The sequence below is a fragment of the Mus musculus genome, chromosome 2, assembly GCF_000001635.26.
Source record: "Mus musculus strain C57BL/6J chromosome 2, GRCm38.p6 C57BL/6J".
Lineage (NCBI taxonomy): Eukaryota > Metazoa > Chordata > Mammalia > Rodentia > Muridae > Mus > Mus musculus.
The window spans coordinates 158,428,492-158,449,989 of NC_000068.7; the positions used below are offsets into that span (position 1 = coordinate 158,428,492).

Sequence of the window (21,498 nt, forward strand, 5' to 3'; positions counted from 1 at the left end):
GCCATCTCAGAAGAGTGTCAGCTCGGAGCCCCCCCCACCCCCCGGGGGGTGCTTTTGGTTCTTATTCTGGGCTTATGTATTCTATGGGTGAATAAGCCTTGAAGGTGTGGTACCTGGCTCGTTCGCTGTAGCCAATTGTGACCAGCCTTCTTTCTGCATCACCTGTAAGCCTTTTAACTTAGCATACAGATTATTATTACAACAACGTGTAGGTTTAAACACATCATTTAAGACAGTGATGAACATGGGAGCCCCATAAAGGATCTTTCCCCACTAGGTTCTTTCAAAGGTAGGTCTTTATTTGTTCTTCCTCAAGTTAGGCAGAGCAGACACATGCTTGAACTGTGTGGCATCTTCTGGACTAGCTTCAGCTCTAGATGGATGTGCAATGGACACCCCCCTCCCTGTGTGTGTCTTTGTGATCCATGCACAAGTGTAGGTGTGTCTACATGCAGAGGTCAGAGGAAGAAACTGGGTGTCTTCCTCTGTTGTTCTCTGCCTCACTCCCTTGAGACAAGGCTTTTGGCTGAGCTAGAAGCTTGCCATTTCAGCTTAGCTGCCTGGCAAGCAAGCTTGCTCTCTCTCTCTCTCTCTCTCTCTCTCTCTCTCTCTCTCTCTCTCTCTCTCTCTCTCTTTCTTTCTTTTTTTGAGACAGGGTTTCTCTGTAGCCCGGGCGTTCCTGGAACTCACTTTGTAGACCAGGCTGGCCTCAAATTCAGAAATCCGCCTGCCTCTGCCTCCCAGGTGCTGGGATTAAAGGTGTGCGCCACCACTGCCCGGCTGCAAGGAAGCTTTCAGGATCCATCTATCTCTACCCCACAATGCTGGGGCTACAGGTACACAGAGCCATGCTCAGTTTTTTATGTGAGTGCTAGGGATTTGAACGTAGGTACTTCTATGTTTGTATAGTGAATGATCTTATCTATTAAGCCCTTTCTTTGGCCCAGTTCTGACTTCTTTAGGGGACAATTAGTTAGTTGTGTGATTTGTCTGTAACTTTAGGGTAGGGTCCAGCTTCCTGGGTCATGGCCCAGGTCTAAGGAGTGAGCATTCTAGGCGTAGATAATTTGCTGACATTACTTGAAGACACTCCAGCTCTTTATATCAGGTCACAATTTATAGAAATTTGATTTTATAATTTATTATCAGTATTGCATTGGGTTTCTCATTGGGAAATATGGAGGTCAGCTCACCAGTCATTAGAGCTGTTCTTGAAATTCTCAGGTTGGGGATCTTGAAAAGAGAGGCAAGGGCTAGGCCTTGGATCTCTAGCTTTCTCTTCTGCCCCCATTTTATTGAATAGTTTCCTTAAGGAGAAAAAATGTCTAAAGAGAATTTTGCAACTGTTGTTTGAGGAGCCCTTGGAGCCTATGTTTATTAGAGCAATAGTAGCAGGCTGGCCTCTCTGAGGAGATGCTGATATGCTTCATCAATTTTGGATACATCATTGGGCCTCTTCACAGAGGTTACCTTTGGGGTGACTGTGAATACTGAAAACACTTGAAGAATTCTTGTGAATGTGTGTTTCAGAAAATTGAAAAAGAATATAAAGGCTTTTCTACTCCAGTGTGAAGAGCAGAGGTAACTAGGCATGTACTTATCTATCAGGAATTAGATGACTGTCTGCTATTATGTGCCAGACACATTTCAGAAAGGAAATCCAGAGGTGAAGTTTACATTCTAGCTCTTCTGTCTTCTCACAGAAGATAATTTTTCAGAGAAGAGGTGGATGGAGATCTCAGGGTACTGAACAGAATAATGGCGGGGGGTGGGGGAGTTAGTTGTAAACTGAGGAGGGTTGTGCTGTCCACTGGTGGCTTAGGCAGTGTCACTGGACCACTGTTCTACATCAGTAAGTTTCCTGTTCTTTGGCTGTTGCTGTCTCTCTTCCAGGCCTGTCAGTGATATCTGTCTGTCTTCTTCAGACAGGAACAGGGCTCCAGTCAAATCCGACTATGCTTACAAGTTCTGAGAGCCATTCAGAAACTGGCCCGGGAGTCATCCATCATGGCTCGAGAAACCTGGGAAGTCTTACTGTTGTTTCTTCTGCAAATTAATGACATACTTCTGGCCCCACCAACTGTTCAAGGTTTGTTAATGAATTTTACCCATATAATTCTAAGCTCCAATATAATTTACATTTAAACTTAGTGAATGATAGTCTTTGGAAATTTCAAATTTGGTAAGAATGTTGACAAACAATTTTTCGGTTGGAAAGATACAACATGGGTTGGGGGTGGTGACACCGTCCCTTAATCCCAGAGTTCAGGAGACAGAGCCAAGCAGATTTCTAAGTTCAAGACCTGCCTGGTCTACCGAGTGAGTTCCAGGCCAGTTAGGGTGACTCTTTTTAAACTCTGCCTTAAAAAGAGGTGGGGGATTGTGTGTATGGAGTGTTTGTGTGTCTAAGTTATTTGACCTTTGGTGATTATTTTGCTAATGTAGAAAAATGTAACTGCAAGTTTTTCCACCTGTGCCCCAGCTCCCAAATAACGACTTGGAGGCTTATTTATTTATGAATAAATCCTTAGGCCATAAGCTTTGGCTTGTTCCCTAACTAGCTTATAACTTATTAAACCATTTATATTCTATATCTGTTACAAGGCTAGTTACCTCTCCCCAGTTTCATGCTCAGAGTCTGGGTGATAAATCTCCCTTGCTTGACTATCTCAGAGTTTCTCTCTCTCCAGTTGTCTAATCCTGCCTCAGCTCATTGGCCATTAGCTTTTTAATGACAGGTGATGCTTCCACACAGTGCACAAGAGTTTATCCCCACAGAAAAAGACTTGTAACTAAGCATGTTGGAGAAGGATAGGAACAATAGTTTGTTTTGTGCAGTATAGTATAGAGCCTGTCTAGGAAACAGCAAATGCTAAATTAGAGTCTGTGGATAATGTATTGGATTGCAAAGTTGTTAATCAAAGTAGAGTCTTAAAACTGGAAAGTGATGATATTGAGATATCTTGTTCTTGGAAACGACCCAGGGCCTTGCCCCTGGTAGGCAAACACTTAACCACCGAGCCTGAGCTCTGCCTCCAGCCCAGAAAACATCTTGTTTGGCAAATAAAACCTCCAAAGCCTTAAGGTGTTTGATTTGGAAGTATGACATTCATTAGCAACCCATGAAAAGCCTCTACTTTTATACAGTTTTGCAGTGTATTTCAGAAACCCAGCTTTATACATTAAAACAGAATATACATAAAGTAAGTTGATAGTTGAGTTCCAGGGTCTGTTCTTCTTCTCTGTGTATTCTAGCATGCTTATGTTGTCAGATAGATACAGTAACCAAGGAATGTTTAGAAGGAATCATGGAATTGAAATGTGGAAAAGGACCCTATGATAGGAGTACAGTCTGGTACTGATAGTAGCTTGCCAGTCAAAGCACTGATTCATTGGCTCTCTGCTATTGGTTCCCCACCCCACACTAGTGACTGACCTCAGCAGTGGGACTCAGGCAACTTGCCCCCTCCTTGGGCTCTTTATTATTGGAACTCTGATTTTGCTTGTTTGCACATTCCAGTTACTTTACCTTCTAGTCCTAACTATTTTCTTGAGCTGTGCATGTCCACTGCCCCTTCTGGTTTCAGGACTTTGACTAGACAGATCTGCCTTTTGTTTAAGGTTTGGTCTTACCTGGTACTAGTGCTTAGCTTTCCCTTTGTTTTTTCACTGAAGGGCAGCTTTAAGCACCTGGAGCATTTTGTTGCAGACTTGGAGTCAGGAAGACCTTGATAATTGATCTGAGTTCTTTTTTATTGGCTAAGTGGAGTGGAAACATACTGGCATTGGAAGTTCAGGGTTACCCTTTACTACATAGTTCCAGGTTAACTTGAGTTACATGACATGACCGTGTCTGTAAACAGAGACCTAATAGGTATTCACAAATACCTGTCCTGCAGAAATAAATGAGAGGATTATGTGAGGTCATGTGTGAACTGCTTGGTACAGAAGGTGATGTATAGTGGTCACTCATTGTTAGCATCCATCTCTTTCTTTCTGTTTGTCCTTAGCTAGAACTCTACTAAAAACTAGCCGGGCTGTTTGAAAATTCACAAAAAGTGATTCATCGATGTTCTCTATGATTCCTTCGTAGGCACTTCCTCCTAAACATCTCAATTTAGTTATTTGAAAAATTGTTACTGTTACAACTATTTAATTTTTGATTATTTTCCAATATAATGAGTGAAAGACTCCACTTTAAAAATAAGTATGCCAAAGATAATGTTTCTTTTCATTGCCTAGGTGGCATTGCTGAGAATCTAGCAGAGAAGCTGATTGGTGTTCTCTTTGAAGTTTGGTTACTAGCTTGCACCCGGTGCTTCCCAACACCTCCTTATTGGAAGACAGCCAAGGAGATGGTGGCTAACTGGAGGCACCACCCTGCAGTGGTGGAGCAGTGGAGCAAGGTTATCTGTGCACTGACCTCCAGGTAAGTCATCGTCTTCCTCATCCACCTGACTGTGGGGCAACTCTGTTCTCCTTCTGTCTTTATGCGGTTCATGGAATATATTTTGAAAAGTCCATCACTATGGTACTTTATGTACTGTACCAGTTTAAAAGAAGTAAAGTCAGGGAGCTGGCTCATGGTAGAGGTTCTGGCTATGCAAGCCTGACAACCTGAGTTCAATCCCCAGAACTCAGGTAAGGCAAAAGGAGAGTTATCCTCCAACCTCTACATGCATGTTATGTCGTAACGATGGCTAAAGAACTGTGTCTTCTTTTAATTAGTTTTGATTACAAAAGCTATATGTGCTAATAATATCAAAATTGGAAAATGTAGAGTAACATCTCATCATTTAAAAATGTTTTCCAATGCACTTCTCCTCATTTAGTTCCCTCTTATTAAAAACAAAACAAGTTTGGGATAGTATTGTTTATCTGTGTTTTTGTTTGATGTCCGATTCAAGTCATTTTAATTACATGCATGTATTTATTTGTAAATAATTCTTGAGGTCACATTTTTAGTAACTTTATAGTCTTAAATAATTTAATAATTTCTATTTTGATAAAATATACTTAGAAATTTTGTTGAAGGAATACTTTACATAGTTTTATATATATTGATTGTTTTATTAAAATAAGATCCCTAGATACAGAGTAATTGAGTCAAATGGCTTTGAAAAATCCCAACACGTATAGAATATTACTGTTACGTATATAAGTTATTGAATTCAGTTAGCTTTTATGGTACATCATAAAATGTACTATATTCTAAACATACATACTAAAGTCCGAACTTCATGTAAAGTTGTTATAAATTATACCTTAGTTTTATTGAAGGATTTACAGTGGTACCACTTTTTTTATTTTTATTTTTAAAGTTTTAAAAAATTTTTTTTTTGTTTTTTCGAGATAGGGTTTCTCTGTGTAGCCCTGGCTGTCCTGGAACTCACTTTGTAGACCAGGCTGGCCCTCGAACTCAGAAGTCCACCTGCCTCTGCCTCCCAAGTGCTGGGATTAAAGGCTTGTGCCACCATAGTCACTTTTTAAAAAAATAGTAGGAAGCTGGGTGTGGTGGCATACATTTTTAATCCCAGCATTCAGGAGGAAGGAATAGGCAGATCTCTGAGTTTGAGGACAGCCTGGTGAAGATTATTGCCAGCCTGGTTTCAAGGTGAGTTCCATGCCAGCCAGAGCTACATGTTAAGACTGCCTCAAAACAGACATCAAAATTAAAACCATCCAACCAAACAAAACAGGAAAGAAATAATGTGTATGTTACTTTATGTTTAATAATGTAATTATATAGGTATAATAGCAAAATACATAATTTATGACCTGAAAGTTTTATAAATAAGTTAAATAGTTTGATTATTTCACATAAAACTTTTTTAAAAAGTCTGGAAATTCCTTGTAGTTTTTTTTTTTTTTTTTTACAAATCAAAGTTTTCATACAGCTTTTTTGCTTAGGTAAGGTGTTGCAATATATTTGATCACATTGTGAACCCTGAGATTGTGTTGTTTACTGGAAAAGCACAGTTTTCTTGTTTATAGTTGTGGTATGGTGTAGCCTTAGCACCCACCTTCAGTCCCTTTGGCTAGAATACAGACACGCCCTTAGTATACTCTTTTAATCTATACAATGAAAGTAGTTAGTTTATTAAAGGAAGCACTCATATTTGCAAGTGATGTTTAATTGTGTGGCCAGACAAAGTGATGAATCAGAGAAAGATTTGACAGAATAGGTTATGCCCAGCTATCATGGGAATAGAGAGAATGAAAAGAAAGGCTACTTAAGAGAGAGCAGTTGCAGAAAGAGGAGACAGTTTTACAGGGACAGTTTGTATAGAGGCAGGCTGCTGAGAGAACAAGCTAGTGATAGGTGAGGACAGAACAATCCAGAGAATGAGAATGAGCCAGAAGATTAGAATATATTGCCAATGTTAGTATGAAGCCAAGAAGAATAATTCAGTGAGAAACTGAGAGAAGTCATATCGAACTAGTCAGCCTGGAGATGAGCTTTTAGCCAAAACAGCTGAGTTGACCATCCAGAGTACAAGAAGGAGTGAGCGTACTCAGCAGTGAGTCCCAGAGGCTGAAAATTTTCTAGGTCTAGATAAAATTGTATGGAGGCTAGAAGCTTCTAGGATTAGGCCTTGGTTAAAAGACTGAGGCAGTAACCCTCAGAGACGACAGAGCAGGAAAATAAAAGTTACTTTCATGTTAAGGTATGTTTAATCCATTTTCTTATATAACGCTTGGATGTTTGTTTAATTTGTTAATAATGGACTTGGTAGCTGGACGTGGTGGTAAAGACTGTAATATTTGTTAGTCAGGAGGACCAGAAGTTCATAGCCGCCTCTGCAATTTAGTGAGATCTTGTTTCAAACTAAAAAGTTAAAACAGACTGGGATATGAGTCACTTGCTTGAATGTGTGAGGTCTAGGTTCAATCCTCAATACCTATTAGAAGAAAAACAAGACAAAACCTGAAATGGACTTAGTGGTGAATGGTTTTATTTTCCAGATTGCTCCGCTTTACATACGGTCCTTCATTTCCTCCATTTAAAGTTCCTGATGAAGATGCCAATCTCATCCCTCCAGAAATGGACAATGAGTGTATTGCACAAACATGGTTTCGATTTTTACACATGCTAAGGTATTATTATTTTACTCATGGCAAGAACCACACGGTGCTTCTGCTGGAATGCAGTATGTGTGCTAAGCACAGTCCGCAGGAAAGAGCTGAGTGTGAATAGCATGCGTGTCTCCATCATGCATCTCCTCCTCTCACCTTTCCAGGGTGCTCCAGTTGCCTAAGCTGTTTTTGGCTGCCCTCTCTAGGAACTTGTTTTCTTGCTTGTTACTGCATCTGAGATGATGCTGTCTCTTCCAGGACTTTGTCGTTCTTTGGGGACTTGAGCTCCTTTCTCTGTCATCAGTCTACTAGCCATTTCATTGGCTCAATAAAATAAAAGTTTTAGAAAAGGAACAGAGGAGGAAAAGGATCCAATGCCCTCTTCTGGTGTGTCTAAAGAGAGTGACAGTGTACTTAAATATATGAAAAAAAAATCTTTAAAATTGGATCCTAAGAATCGCAGATCTTATATTTGGTAGAGATTACCTTTTTCTACTTTACTTTTTCTCCTACCATCAGGAGTAGTCTTAATTCTTAAATTGGATTGTGTGTGTTTTTTTGTTGCTATAAACATTGCTAAGGGTCTGGAGAGATGGCTCAGCTGTTAAGAGCACTGACTGCTCTTCCAAAAGTCCTAAGTTCAAATCCCAGCAACCACATGGTGGCTCACAACCACCCATAATGAGATCTGACGCCCTCTTCTGGTGTGTCTGAAGATAGCTACAGTGTATTTAGGTATAGTAATAAATAAATCTTTAGGCCGGAGTGAGCAACCTTCATTCCCAGCAACCACATGATGGCTCACAACCATCAGTACAGCTATAGTGTACTCATATATATTAAATAAATAAATAAATAAATAAATACTTCTTTAAAAAATAATCTCTAAGTGTATAATCAATTCTTTCTCCTTTTCAATAGTAACCCCGTGGATCTGAGTAACCCAGCTGTTATAAGCTCAACTCCCAAGTTTCAAGAACAGTTCCTGAATGTGAGCGGGATGCCACAGGAGCTGAGCCAGTACCCCTGCCTTAAACATCTGCCTCAGATATTCTTTCGTGCCATGCGTGGAATCAGCTGTCTGGTGGATGCATTCTTAGGTGAATTTTGTGTATGTTTCTTAGATGTTTGAAGAGTTGTGGGTAGATATTCTATAATTTAATGTTGGATTCTAGGGGGAAGCCAGAGAAAGAGGAACAGACTTGGTGGCAAATAATGACCTAGGAAAAATTATTTTCAGCAAATTGTGATAGCTAGAATGCTATTGTCTTTCTGTAAATCAAACAAAAATACTAAGGAAAAGACATAGGCATTTCTTCTGGGTTTCTATCCTACTGAAATAAGTTCTGTTACTTAGGAAGAAAGGCTAAATGGATCATGGGGCAGCTCTGTTTTTCTTAAAACAAAAACAAACCTTTTTTTTTTTTTTTTAAGGCATTTCTCGACCTCGATCAGACAGTGCTCCCCCAACACCCGTGAATAGATTAAGTATGCCCCAGAGTGCTGCTGTGAATACCACACCACCACATAACCGGAGGCACCGGGCTGTTACTGTGAACAAGGCCACAATGAAGACGAGTACAGTAAGAACTTTGAGCCTTGTTGTTTTGCTATATGGAGGGTAAGTCCTACAGCCTTAACTTTCTCCAACTTATCACGTCTGTGGACACTTACTTGTATTCTTCTGGTAGGTTACTACTGCTCACACCTCAAAAGTCCAGCACCAGGCATCCTCCACCTCTCCTCTGTCCAGTCCAAATCAGACTAGTTCAGAACCCAGGCCGCTGCCTGCCCCCCGAAGACCAAAGGTTAACAGCATCTTGAATCTCTTTGGATCGTGGTTATTCGATGCAGCATTTGTTCACTGTAAACTCCATAATGGAATAAACAGAGACAACAGCATGACTGGTAAATATGCCCAGAAACATGTAGTCATTATCCCCTTTCTGTTTCTTTCTTTTTAGTCTTTCCTACCTGCAAGATTAATAGAGATCTTGAAAAGCACCCTGTTTCTAACCAGGCAATATGCTGTGCTTAACCCCTTCCAGCTGAACCAATAGAATCGTGTGAAGCTTTCTTATCTATCCTTTTTAATGTGTATTTTATGAAGCTTAGCTTTTGTCTGGTTTTATTAGTGACACTTAAGGTTAGCTACTTTCTGTCGAATCAAATTCCATTTTGTAGGTGACCTGGAAATTCTCTTTATGTCAGCCAGGATGATAATAAATATATGAATAGTTAAAGATTTTGAGTGAAAATTCACTCATTGAAATGTTTTCTTAGATTTTTCACAGCCATTTAATCATCAGTACATTTAAATATCAGAAATTTTCTGTTTGCTTCATGGTAACATCTCAGGTTTTAGTCTAGAGAAAATATGATCTGCTCTGTAACTTTGTAAGATTTGCTGAGCATTAGCAAGCCAATCCCAGTATCTTTATTAGACTTTACTATAGAATGAAATTGTCTAAATGAAATTGGATTTGTCGTCTTACCAGTATGCTTGATGCAAGTGCCAGATGGATGGTGAGGTAATGCAGAATGTTGTGACTGGTTTTCATCTGTCTTGCACAGTTGGATAATAATAATGGCTGTCATTTTTTGAGCGCTGTTAGTATGTGCCAGGTATCATGTTTATGTATTAATGAGTGTATTAGTTGTTTTCTGCAAAGTACTTTTTTACATGCATTGTCTGATTGTATTACTTTCTGACAGTATTATTTTCCAAGAAGAGTGTTGAATCCAGGGATAAAGTTAACAATGTTCACAAGGGACTCTTTTTCTCAGACGCTCATTCACAGCTGGGTGTATGCCTATGAATAGTTTATAAATATAATTATTTTGGATGTTCTTATGAATCTTTTAAATAATTTAGAAAAATTCTAAGTATGGCTGCATGAGTAAGCTAGAAAATCTTTTGCTTGCTTTAGTTTGTTCAAATTCAGGCACTTTATATTTTACCATTTCCTCATTACAGTTTTATTCATGAGCTTGAGTAAGTGAAAGTTTTTTAAAACCATTCATGGGTATATTTTCATTATGTCATATGCCATATATTTGAGTTTTCTCAACCATGTTTATTGATTTATATGTTATTATCCAGAGTCAGTCAGCCTTTAATATATTTTGATAAGGTATAATTCTTACAACGTAAACTAACTGTTGAGAAGCTGTTGGCCTTGACATCTTTGAATCTAGCATGGCTCAGTCTGCTGCTTTGTGGAAGGCTTGTCTAATGAGAATCTAGAGCTTTCTATCTCTGGAGTGTTTGTAACAGCTTTGTTTGCTCACTGCACTAGAAGATAGAACCAGAATTGAAGTGATTAATGAGCAACATATCACTTTTCCTTCATTTTAACCTTCTGCTCAGTTCAGAAATGAGAGCTGCTCCTCCTTTCTATGTCCAGAAATGCTAAAGGCTGTTACATTACCCACGAGATTTGAGGAGTCCAAATAATTACAGTGGATTTAGAGTGCTCTTGGGTGCCAGTCTTGAAGTCTTGGATGGGAGGCACAGGGGTTGGGGGTATCATGTGTTTTCTAAGTACTGGCTGCCATCAAGGAATTCTGCCATGCAGTTCACCTTTAACTACTTGCTTCTTTGAATTGTTAGCTTTCAATTTACCTCATGCACTGTGCTTTGTAAAAGTAACATTGAGCTGGGAAGGGTTAATAAACTAAAAACTTTAGTGCACGTTATGGGCAGTTCAAAACCTCAATTCTTTGTAGCTATGTAATTTTCTTTGTTCATTGTTTTGCATGATACAAAATCATAATTTCGGACCTGAATGCACAATTTCCTATGTTTTTGAATTAGCTTGTGGTATCGTAAAGCTTTAAATCTAACTTTGAAAAAGCTAAAAAGCTTCTTAATTTATTGTAAAAATTCACCATCTTTAAAGTATTTTATAATTACTGCTGTCCTTTGATTTGTTTCCATTTATTTCTATTATCTTGCAGCATCTTTTATCCAAATTCTTCTTTCTTATAAATCTTGTAAGTAGGAACCAGAAGCTTCTCCTTAATCGCAGTCATGTTTTTATTTTTTTCCATAATTCCATTAAAATTTTTGATTGTCATTGTCTATTGTAGTTTTTGCACTTGGGAAGAAAACTATTTTTTCTGTGTTTTGAATGGGGAAGATTGTTGGCAAAAGCAAATTAATCTGCCTGAATCAATCCCATTATTTCTGTATACTAGTCTGGTCATGTCATGAATTCCAGGACTTTGCACTAACTGTGTTTTGGCTTTTTTTTTTTTTTTTTTTTTTAGCTTTAAGCTTATTTTTATACAGATTTAGTGTTTAATTTGTATGCATTCTGCATGGAGTGTTTTCCAAATGTATTATTGCTGGATAGCTTATTCAGGACTAAATGGCTCATGGGAAGTTGCATAAAGATTTATGCTTGACTCTGCATCTATTAAGCCTTCTATCATTACAAAACAATTTATATTTTATGTGTAGTAATAAAAGATTTCAGAGTGATCTGTGTGCTATGAAATCTTTTGTTAAAAGCAACTTTCGAAGGGCTTCTGTTTTGTTGACAACGAATGACCATGATAATCCTCCTTACCAACCCAATTTTCTGATTTATCAACCTCAAGTTTGCTGCTGTCTGTGACTGTTAAAATTCATTCTCATTTGCTTGGTTGGGCAGCTCTTTGGTGTGTGTTGTGGAGCTGGGTGGGTGGTGGGAATGCTCTCTTTGCCCTCCTTACTCAGTTCTTATCCTCACCTTGTCATGTCATAAAGTACTCAAACTGGCATGCACTTGCCCTCTTAATTACTTTGTCCATTTGGGTTAATTGTATAGATTTTAATTGCTACTTTTCTTCATGGTTAAGCATCATTCTATAGAAGGAGGAAAAAACAGAAAATAAATAATAGAAAAGGCAAATTCTGTATATATCTGTATGCAGATGTATGCAATTATAGTCTTCTGACCAGAAATTCAATGAAAAAAAATCATTTGTAGAATCTGTTGATGATGTTATTGTAAATTAACTGCTGTCTATTTCAAAGAAGATATCAGAGAGCCCTTTAAAAAAATAAATTATGACATAGTTGCTAACCAAAGCATTATTGGATTCTATTGAAGTAGTTATGTAATGACACCAACATTTGATCTTTGTGTCCAGGGTCCCATGAGCCTATTTGGCGTTTTGATAAAATTAATGAAATGCTCCTTTTTTCTCCCCAGCCATTGCAACCCAAGCTAGCATGGAGTTTCGACGGAAAGGGTCCCAAATGTCAACAGACACCATGGTTTCCAACCCTGTGTTTGATGCCAGTGAATTTCCTGATAACTATGAAGCAGGAAGAGCTGAGGCTTGTGGGACATTATGTAGGATTTTTTGTAGCAAGAAGACTGGAGAAGAGATTCTGCCAGCTTATTTATCCAGGTTTTAGAATTTTTTTGTTTATTTTTGCATTTATATTATTTGATGGTAAAATACTATTGTGGCATGGCTAAATCAATAAGCCACTGTTGGTCTGAAATGCTTGCCAGTGTCTTTATGTAATTGAAAACTGCTTGAATTCTATTTTACCTGCCTCATCAGATCTGGTAAAGACTTTAAGGTTTTATTCTAGAGCTATTATTATTTATCCTATCATTTGTAAATTCTGGAGAGATTTGGATGTACCACAGTAGTTTGTTAATAGATTTTTTTGGGACAATGTTAGGTTCTGTGTACAGTCCAGAAATAACTCAGCTGTGAATTTTTACTCCAAAGCGTTTAATGACTGTGGTGAATAGATTCAAGCAAAATTACAGTGATTCAATAGGAAGCAGAAGTTGGCAGGAGAGAGACATCATGGTTTTGAATGTTTGGAGGAAACAGCAGCTCATACTTAGCCTAGAAGGGTCAGGAGAGAGATCTGGCATATTATTAGATGTTTGTACTGGATTTAGAAAAAAATCGGTAGTGTTGGAAGGTTGAGTAGGATTATCTTTGCCAAGCCTCTGGCTTCCACCATCTGTGTATGCCCCTGCCATCCATTCAGCTGCTCAGACCACAACCTAGGCATCATTTGCCTTTCCTTCTTTCATTTTGAGTTGATTATTCAACTCGTGCCTTGAAGCGTTTAGCTCTTATTTATCTCTTCACTCTGTTCTTACCATGACACTTCAGGTGTTATTCTTTGGAAATTTATAGTTCTTTATTCTGCTTTGCCCTTCTTCACTACTTGTTTACATGGTAACTGAAGTAGGCTTACAATCAAGTAGACCACTGAGATACCTGTATTGCTAGATACTTAGGAAAGAGGGTGCCAAGTCTGAAACATAAGTCAGGGAAAACATGGTATAGACTAGTCAGAACAATTTTAACCATAGGCTTTTATCTTTAAATGTGGTTTAAGTCAAAGTGAATAAATTATGAGACGCTAGTGATACTTAATCAAGTTTAAGGTCAAACAATACAGTAAGGCATATAAAAAGTAGGAATCAAGGGCTGGAATGTGTTTAGGGACCAGAACAACTCTCCTGCCTCCTGGGCCTCTGTCTCCTAGAACTGCTTCTAGAACTGCTTCATTCTTCCTTGCAGGTCATTTTCCTTATACTGCAATGTGCTTGTACACAAGCTCCTAGTTGTCATCACCTTCTTCTAGAAGTCCAGTGGGGTTAGTTAGCATCTCTGAAATGTGAGAGTCTAGGGAAAGAAGATCTGATTAATTAGGTGTCTGCCTCTCCTCTAGCTACATATAGCTGCTAGAGAAGGTCACATAGTTGTTGGAGTTTACTCCTCAGGAAGGCCCATTTCTCTGAAGGAGACCTTGGGCTGGAGAATTATTTCAAATTGTATCAATAGTAGGAAGGGAGAAAGTTATGGACATGAGCTTTCTATCTAGTTCAGAAAAGTGGGTGGGTGGGTCATGTGACAAACTTAGCAGGTTTTTGAGAGGACAAATGATTTATTTAAGTTTCAGTCTTGCATTCCAAGGGTGTGTGGGATATTTATCAAGAACTGCATAGTATGTGCCTGTTTAATTGAGTTCTAGGCACAGAAGATAGATTGAAATGAGTTGAATAGGCACCAGTGAGTGAGGAGATTGTTTTGAAAGAGTTTTGCAGAGAAGGAAGAAATGGCTTGTGAGAAGAAGAGTAGAGCAGTGTGCTTGCTCTTGAGAAACAGGCCCCTCGGTGCTGAGCGGCTTGGTTGTAGTTGGAGGTTGGAGGAAAAGGAAGATATGGTCAGGTGGATTCCTCACAGGCATCTTATTGTGATCTTCTTCATACTCTGATGAACAAAGAGTGGGCTGGGGCTCCTTTTTCTCTCAAACCCCTCAGAGGCAGTGAAGGAAGGAAAATGATACAGACTCACCTCTGTTTCTTAGGATTGTGAATGCTACAAAATTTTACTACTTTAGAATTTGATTAATTGATTCCATCAATTGATTGATAAGTACCCAACATTTGTTTTGGTGTGGGTATCTCATTTATAGGCACCTGTAATTTGATGTACAAAGAGTTAAAACTTTTTTTAAAAAAGTATAATGGACATGGATTGTATGATTTTTGAATTGTTGACGCCTAGTAGTTCTTTAAAGTCTAGAAACTAGAGTGCAGAGTAGACAAAGGCTCTTCAGATAACTATGTAGAAAATGCTAATAGTTTGGAAACATTTGATTAGCAGTTTGTTTAAATTTTTTTTCTTGCTTTCCTAGATTTTACATGCTTTTAATTCAAGGTTTGCAGATAAATGATTATGTATGCCATCCTGTCTTGGCCAGCGTTATTCTAAACTCCCCTCCTTTGTTCTGCTGTGACTTGAAAGGGATTGATGTTGTGGTTCCTTACTTTATTTCAGCTCTTGAAACCATTTTGCCTGACAGGTAAGCTGTCATTCTCTACGACTGTGTCAGTTTTCTCGTTTGCCATGGACTGTTTTGGTGCTTCCTCCTGTCTGCTAATTTATCCTATCTAGTTTTTACAGTCCAGGGGGACCTAGGCTACATTAAGTTGAGTACAGAGCATCCAAATGCTTTCAGTTCCTGGGTGCCTTCAGTTCTCATATGTCCATGGGCTTACTGGATCCTTTCTGGCTTGTCTAGATGAGTCAGACCTGAAATCCTGCTGTTATAAAGTAGGCCTTACATTTTCAGTCACATTCTAGCTTTAATTCAGCAAGTGTGTAACATAGCAGTTCTCATACATACAATGCTTGGGTTGTGGGAAAAATGGCATAGTTTATATGAAAGTAGCTAAAAATACTCTTTAGTTGAAAAATACTAATAGTTTTTTATTTTTTGGCAGAGAACTCTCAAAATTCAAAAGCTATGTAAATCCAACAGAATTGAGAAGGTCATCCATTAATATCCTGCTTTCTTTGTTGCCCCTCCCTCATCATTTTGGCACAGTCAGATCTGAGGTAATGTTTCTTTAATTATTTCTTTTTCTGTTTCCTCCCCCTTCCTCCTACCCCCTCTTTCTCCCTCTCTTTTTTCATGATGCGTGGTCTTGCTAAATATCTCAATTTGGTTGCAAACTTAAAACCCTTCTGTCTGGCATCCTGCTAAGCATCATTATTAGCAATTTTTTGTATTCTGCATTCTGCTTTTGTATGCTAATTTAAGTCAAACTATGCTTTTAACAAAATGGAGCAGGGTTTAAAAAGTGGTTTTCTAGCCCTGTATGGTTACACAAGCCTTGAAGGTAGAGGCAGGTGAAGCTTTGTGAGTTTGAGGCCAGCCAGGGCTATACAGTGAGACCTTGTCTCAACATTCAGTAAACAAACAAATATTTAAAAATACACATTTCTAATGGATTAGTGAGTTTTTTTTGTTTTGAGTATTTCTAATTTTGGAAATGCCAGTATGTCATGGCTTACTGCTCATGTGTTATAGACTAAAGATGTCTGACTACAGGTCAGACAAGTGGGAGCTACAGTTAGGCTGAAGGCCTGGATCCTTAGCCTGTTCACCTCTTGTCTCCTCCTGCTTTCCTAAATGGCATCATGTACAATAGTTGATGTAAAATGTTCTTTCTTTCTTTTTCTCTAGGTGGTCCTAGAAGGAAAGTTTAGTAATGATGACAGCTCTTCTTATGATAAACCAATAACTTTTCTGTCCCTGAAGCTGAGACTTGTGAATATACTAATAGGTGCCTTGCAAACAGAAACGGACCCTAACAACACCCAAATGATACTAGGTTTGTGTCCAGACAGTTTTGTTTTGTATTTTGGTAAGTGAAACCCAGGTACTAAGGATCCCAGGCATGCTGGAGAGACAGGTGAGAGGATCGCAAGCCTAATGCAACTGTTAACTATTCTGATTCAGAATTAGAGGTTTCTTGGTTTTGTTTTTTTGCTTTTTATAGAAAAAGGTCTAAGAAGATCTGGTAAGATAATTCAGTGGTTAAAGATGTCTGCCACCAAGACGACACAGACCTGAGTTTGATCCCCAGGTCCCATAGGGTGAGAGGAGAGAACTGGGTCTCTTTAGTTGTCCTTTGACCTCCACATACATGCCATGACATGCACATAGCCTTTCTCTCCCCAAATAAGTAAATAAGTAAGGAAATAAATAGATAGAAAAAGTAATAAACAATTTTAAAAAAAGATTTACAGAGATAAGATGAGCAAAGGCGAGCATTTAGTCATCTTTTTTCCCTCCTTTGTCCCGACGTTCTTCTTTCTCTGCCCATTTCCTTTCAGTACTGTAGTGGGTACCTTGGAAGTGTGGCATGTTAGTCAATGAGAAGGTGGACTCAGTAGTAAATGGTGAGTTGTTAGTTTGAAGGGACAGGTGATAACCCACCTTTTCACATTACTGTTGATGTGGCTATAGAAACAGAAAAAAGCCCAGGAGAAAAACTAGAAGCAAGAGAATTCAGCTGTTTAAATTCTGTACTTGGGAATTGCACACAGATTTTATGTGTTAGAAAAATATTTTTAAGCCAGAGAGAGAGGAAAAAATAATGCTCACATGAAAGGACTTGTCAGAAATCAAAGAATGCAAAAAGTTTAGTCCAGTCCAGAGGTTGGAGGGGTAGGATGGGGTGGTTGCAGGGGAGGGGGCACCTTTGGAATCAGGCAACAAGAGGTTCATTGGGTTAAAAGTGCTCATTGAGTTAAAGGTGCAAAAAAAAACTAATGACCCGAGTTCCGTTCCTGGACCCTAACTTGGAAGGAGAGAACTGAATCCTGAGTGGTGCCCTTTAACGTTCACATAAGCTGTGGCATGCACTGTGTGCAGCCAACCCTTACCCTCAGAAAGTATAAAGACTTGAAAGGCATCAGAATATGGGTTTTTTTTTAAAGCATTGCCTGTTTTAACCTATCAATGTACTTATTTGTAATCTTCAGAGAATTTCAGGAATGCTTTACCAAAATTTCCCTTTTCATTTTTTTAGGGGAGGGGAGGAGACACAGAGTCTGTCTATGTAGCCCTGTACTTGCTGTGTAGCCAGGGTGGCTTCAGTTGATAGCAGTTCTTCTGCCTCAGGCCTCTGAATGCTAGGGTTATCTTGGTTCCAAATCATTTCCTCTTTGCCCTGACTGAGCCATCGAACTGTAATTGTATGTCATGTAACTTCTTTGTTTGTTTTACTATTGCAGGGGCAATGTTAAATATTGTTCAAGATTCTGCACTTTTAGAAGCCATTGGTTGCCAAATGGAAATGGTAAGAAGCTTACATAATCTGTCATAGAATATCTGCTTCTGATTTTATGTAAATCATAGTCAGCAATGCTGCAGCTGAACCTAGAGCCTCAGCACACGCTCAACAAGCTGTCTCCACTGAGCTGTGTCCTCAGTCCTTTGTCTTTAGTTTTTGAGGCAGTGTCTCATGGAGCCCAGGCTAGTCTCAAACTGTGTATATAGCTGAAGATGACCTTAAACTCTTGGTCTTCCTGCCTCCACAGGTTTGCACTGTCACACCTCGTGTTTGAAACCATTTTTTCTGTTTATAAATTTCTGCTCATAGACTTAGAAGGACCCTAATTTAAAACATCACATATATTGAGAGTTTTCTCATTAGGTCCTTGAGAAATCCTAAATGAGAGAAACACCAGTTGGGATAGTTTCGAAGTACCAATTAACTAGTCTGAATTTTCTTTTTTTTTTTTTTTCCATTTTTTATTAGGTATTTAGCTCATTTACATTTCCAATGCTATCCCAAAAGTCCCCCATACCCTCCTCCCCACTCCCCTACCCACCCACTCCCCCATTTTGGCCCTGGCGTTCCCCTGTACTGGGGCATATAAAGTTTGCAAGTCCAATGGGCCTCTCTTTGCAGTGATGGCCGACTAGGCCATCTTTTGATACATATGCAGCTAGAGTCAAGAGCTCCGGGGTACTGGTTAGTTCATAATGTTGTTCCACCTATAGGGTTGCAGATCCCTTTAGCTCCTTGGGTACTTTCTCTAGCTCCTCCATTGGGAGCCTAGTCTGAATTTTCTAGGAAAGGCCTTTCTAGTTCCTGTTATCCCTTACAGATATAGGACTACTGATAGATGTGCTATCTTGTTTGTAGTTCCTGTAGTCAAAGTACTAAAGTTTTAAAAATGATATTTAAAAAGCTCCCCAGATTTGGACAAATCCCTAAAGATACATGTTATACTTGGGGTTCAGGCTGGGCTGTGGGGAAATAATAAGGTATAATAGGCTGAGCTAGATAAATGAAAAAAATTATTAAGGAAATTCATTCAGGTAGATTCATTCATCCAGTAGATGGTTTGTAATGTGCTGATCTGGATACAACAAGTTCTTGTTTATATGGGAAAAGGTACAAGGAATCTTTAACAAGTGGGTTTATTTGCTCCTATGTGTATGGGAATTTGTACTAACTATAGTATTTTATTGTTTGTACTTTATCGTGCAACCACATTTAAAAGTTGCTCTTTTATGTGTGTATATACCCAAATGAATATGGGTCTTCGTGTGTTTGTAGATTCATGTGTCTGTGCTTGTGTGTGTGTGTGTGTGTATGGGTGTGGGTAAGTGTGAGCAGGGAGGTAAGAGGAGGATGTCAGGTATTCTGTGCTATTACTTTGCCCTATTACCTTGAGACAGTGTCTTATGATGACCATGAAGCTAGACTGGTAGCCAGTAAGCCCAACGATACTCCTGTTTCGACCCCTCCCAGCACTGACATTATAGGCATGCGGGTGGCCATGCTCAGCTTTTAAGTAGGTGTTGGGGATTTGAACTGAGGTTCTACTACTTGTGTAGCAAGTGCTCTTACCCACTGAACCATCTCCCTGGGCCTTCCCTCCTTCTGCCATTTTTTTTTTTTTTTAAAGTAGGTTCTGGGGCTCAGACTCAGGTCCTCATTCGTGAGTGGCAAATACTTTATTGTCTGAGCTCATTTCCCAGACCCATATTGTCTTTATTTGAAGATTATATTCCTGTTCTGAGGTTTTGCTGTAAATGCACTTTAAGGTATTTTCCTTAATGATTTGAAGTCATTATTAGCTAGAGAACTCTAGCATATGTAAAGGGTTCTAAGGTAACTCTTTGAAAAACATCACAGGAGACCTCAGTATGGATGTTTGTAGTTATCAAACCCTGTGTATCCTTTTAACAGATGGCATCTGAGCAATAGTACCACAGTGTCTGTTTACCTTGTCTGTTTATCTGTGTATCACCTGTGCTAGTTAGCCTGTTAACTGTTTCAGTACTAGGGATGAACCTAGGGCCTCCTGCATGTGAGGCAAGTGCAGTACTCAACTACAGCCCCAAGTCTAACAGGTTTTAATAATTAACTTTTAATACTTGTAAACCATTCATCTTGGTTCCTTTGACTAGGGTGGTGGAGAAAACAACCTGAAGAGTCATAGTCGCACAAACAGTGGCATTAGCTCAGCAAGTGGAGGAAGCACAGAGCCTACAACCCCTGATAGCGAGAGACCTGCTCAAGCTCTTCTGAGGGATTATGGTAAGCTGTGCTTAAAACAATCTGTTAGCATTTACACGTGTCAGTTCTCAGATTTACAAAATAAGCAAAACTAAAGCTTTTCAAGAATTGAAAATAAAAATAAAAATTCTGTCTACTTAGGTATAATAGACAGAAGATGTTAGTCTAAAAAAAAACTAAGGAAAAAGTATTTTTATGATTTTTTTATGTAGATCTGTTTTGGAGTTTATTAAATCTTACAGATGTTTATGATGAAAGGTCTATGTTCTGCACCAGGCTAAGATGTGGACTTTGCTTCAGAATAATGACAGAGACTGTCAGTGAGCCAAGCAATTGCAGCTGTGAGGGAAGTAATGGAGGTTGTATTAGAGGAGACCCAGAATAACATGTGTATCCATGTTAAAACTTACTTAGATACTCTGTCTTGTTAGGCTCTTCAGTTATAAGAATAAAGAGACACTTTTTATTCTGCTAAATAAAATACTCACCAGCAGAGCATCCTGTTCAGTGGTGTCCTTTACACTAAGCACTTATCCTGTGGACTCAGTGTGAACACGTTATAATGGTTTTATGCACAAGTGCTAATGGTGATTAAATCTGTGAGTGTTTATTCAATGAGCTTAGCATATCTAATTCCCTAGATGTGAGCTTAACTTTTTAGTCATCTGGAGAATTTTTGAGCCATGTTGATGGGGGATGCTTTCAATTGAAGTTTATGATACATTACCCATCAGCATGTCAAATACATAGTCATTATGTGGATATTCAGTACATTTAAAATGTTACTTCTTATGTAGACTTAGGCATTCTCTAGGTTGAAGTTCTCTTTCTCGTACTTTCTAAGACATTTTAAAACTGAAAATAATTTTGCGTTACAGCATGTGTTGTATATAAGTGTTTGAAGTGATTGCTTGTTCCAGCATTTTCAGCTGGTGTTAGTGAGCTCTGCTTGTTATGTCATATTTTTTACTAAAAAAATCCAGATTTGTGTTAGTGTCGCATGACTGTCTCTCTTTAATGATCATTCCTTTTTCTGTTGTCACTGCCCTCTTTCTGATAGGATCCACAGGTATAATGCCCCTAAAGCTTCCTTTATAATTAGAATTTATCATTGTTTAATTTCTTAGAATTCACTCTTTAAGTAATAATTAATATAAATATAAAATGAAGTCCAAGTAAAAACATTGACTTGGTTATTTTACCTTCATAAAGGTATGGAAGTAGTGGTAGAGAGTGAAATGTAAACATGGGTTTGAAAAGGCATTGCATGTGGGTTTTACCGGCTTAAACCCTGTCATTTCAGCAGATGCTTTAATGTAATTCCTAGCATCTGAGCAGGCTATAAGGTTCAATTTTGGCCTCTGTAAAGCTCTAGGAAACACTTGGATGCCTTTTCATTGTTTGTTTTGAAGATTAAGCTCTATTTAGATACTTATTTAAAAATTGAAGACATCAGTTTTTATTATAAGGATTTTTACTGGAATTGTCAAGTCCGTAGTGTTCTTTGTTAAAATGTAGACTGGAACTAGAAGCTGGCCCTGTCCCATGTGTGCCTTGTACG

General features: G+C 38.6%; 1 protein-coding gene across 13 annotated transcripts in view; it reads left to right on the plus strand.

Annotated features, from left to right (window-relative positions):
- The window catches only part of Ralgapb (Ral GTPase activating protein, beta subunit (non-catalytic)), an 89,424-nt gene that overhangs the window by 18,662 nt on the left and 49,264 nt on the right, over window positions 1-21,498 (plus strand). For 6 of the 13 annotated variants that reach the window (XM_011239491.3, XM_006499357.4, XM_006499363.4 and 3 more), the window contains exons 4-16: window positions 1,926-2,089; window positions 4,243-4,429; window positions 6,967-7,098; window positions 7,999-8,177; window positions 8,512-8,660; window positions 8,769-8,985; window positions 11,038-11,073; window positions 12,279-12,480; window positions 14,747-14,914; window positions 15,336-15,450; window positions 16,082-16,229; window positions 17,638-17,702; window positions 19,829-19,958. In XM_011239491.3, the coding sequence (XP_011237793.1) occupies window positions 1,926-2,089; window positions 4,243-4,429; window positions 6,967-7,098; window positions 7,999-8,177; window positions 8,512-8,660; window positions 8,769-8,985; window positions 11,038-11,073; window positions 12,279-12,480; window positions 14,747-14,914; window positions 15,336-15,450; window positions 16,082-16,229; window positions 17,638-17,702; window positions 19,829-19,958 (1,892 nt within the window). Of the gene's footprint in view, window positions 1-1,893; window positions 2,090-4,242; window positions 4,430-6,966; window positions 7,099-7,998; window positions 8,178-8,511; window positions 8,661-8,768; window positions 8,986-11,037; window positions 11,074-12,278; window positions 12,481-14,746; window positions 14,915-15,335; window positions 15,451-16,081; window positions 16,230-17,637; window positions 17,703-19,828; window positions 19,959-20,997; window positions 21,007-21,498 lie in introns of all 13 variants that reach the window. The other 7 variants (XM_006499362.4, XM_011239490.3, NM_001291138.1 and 4 more) reach the window with 4 other exon arrangements.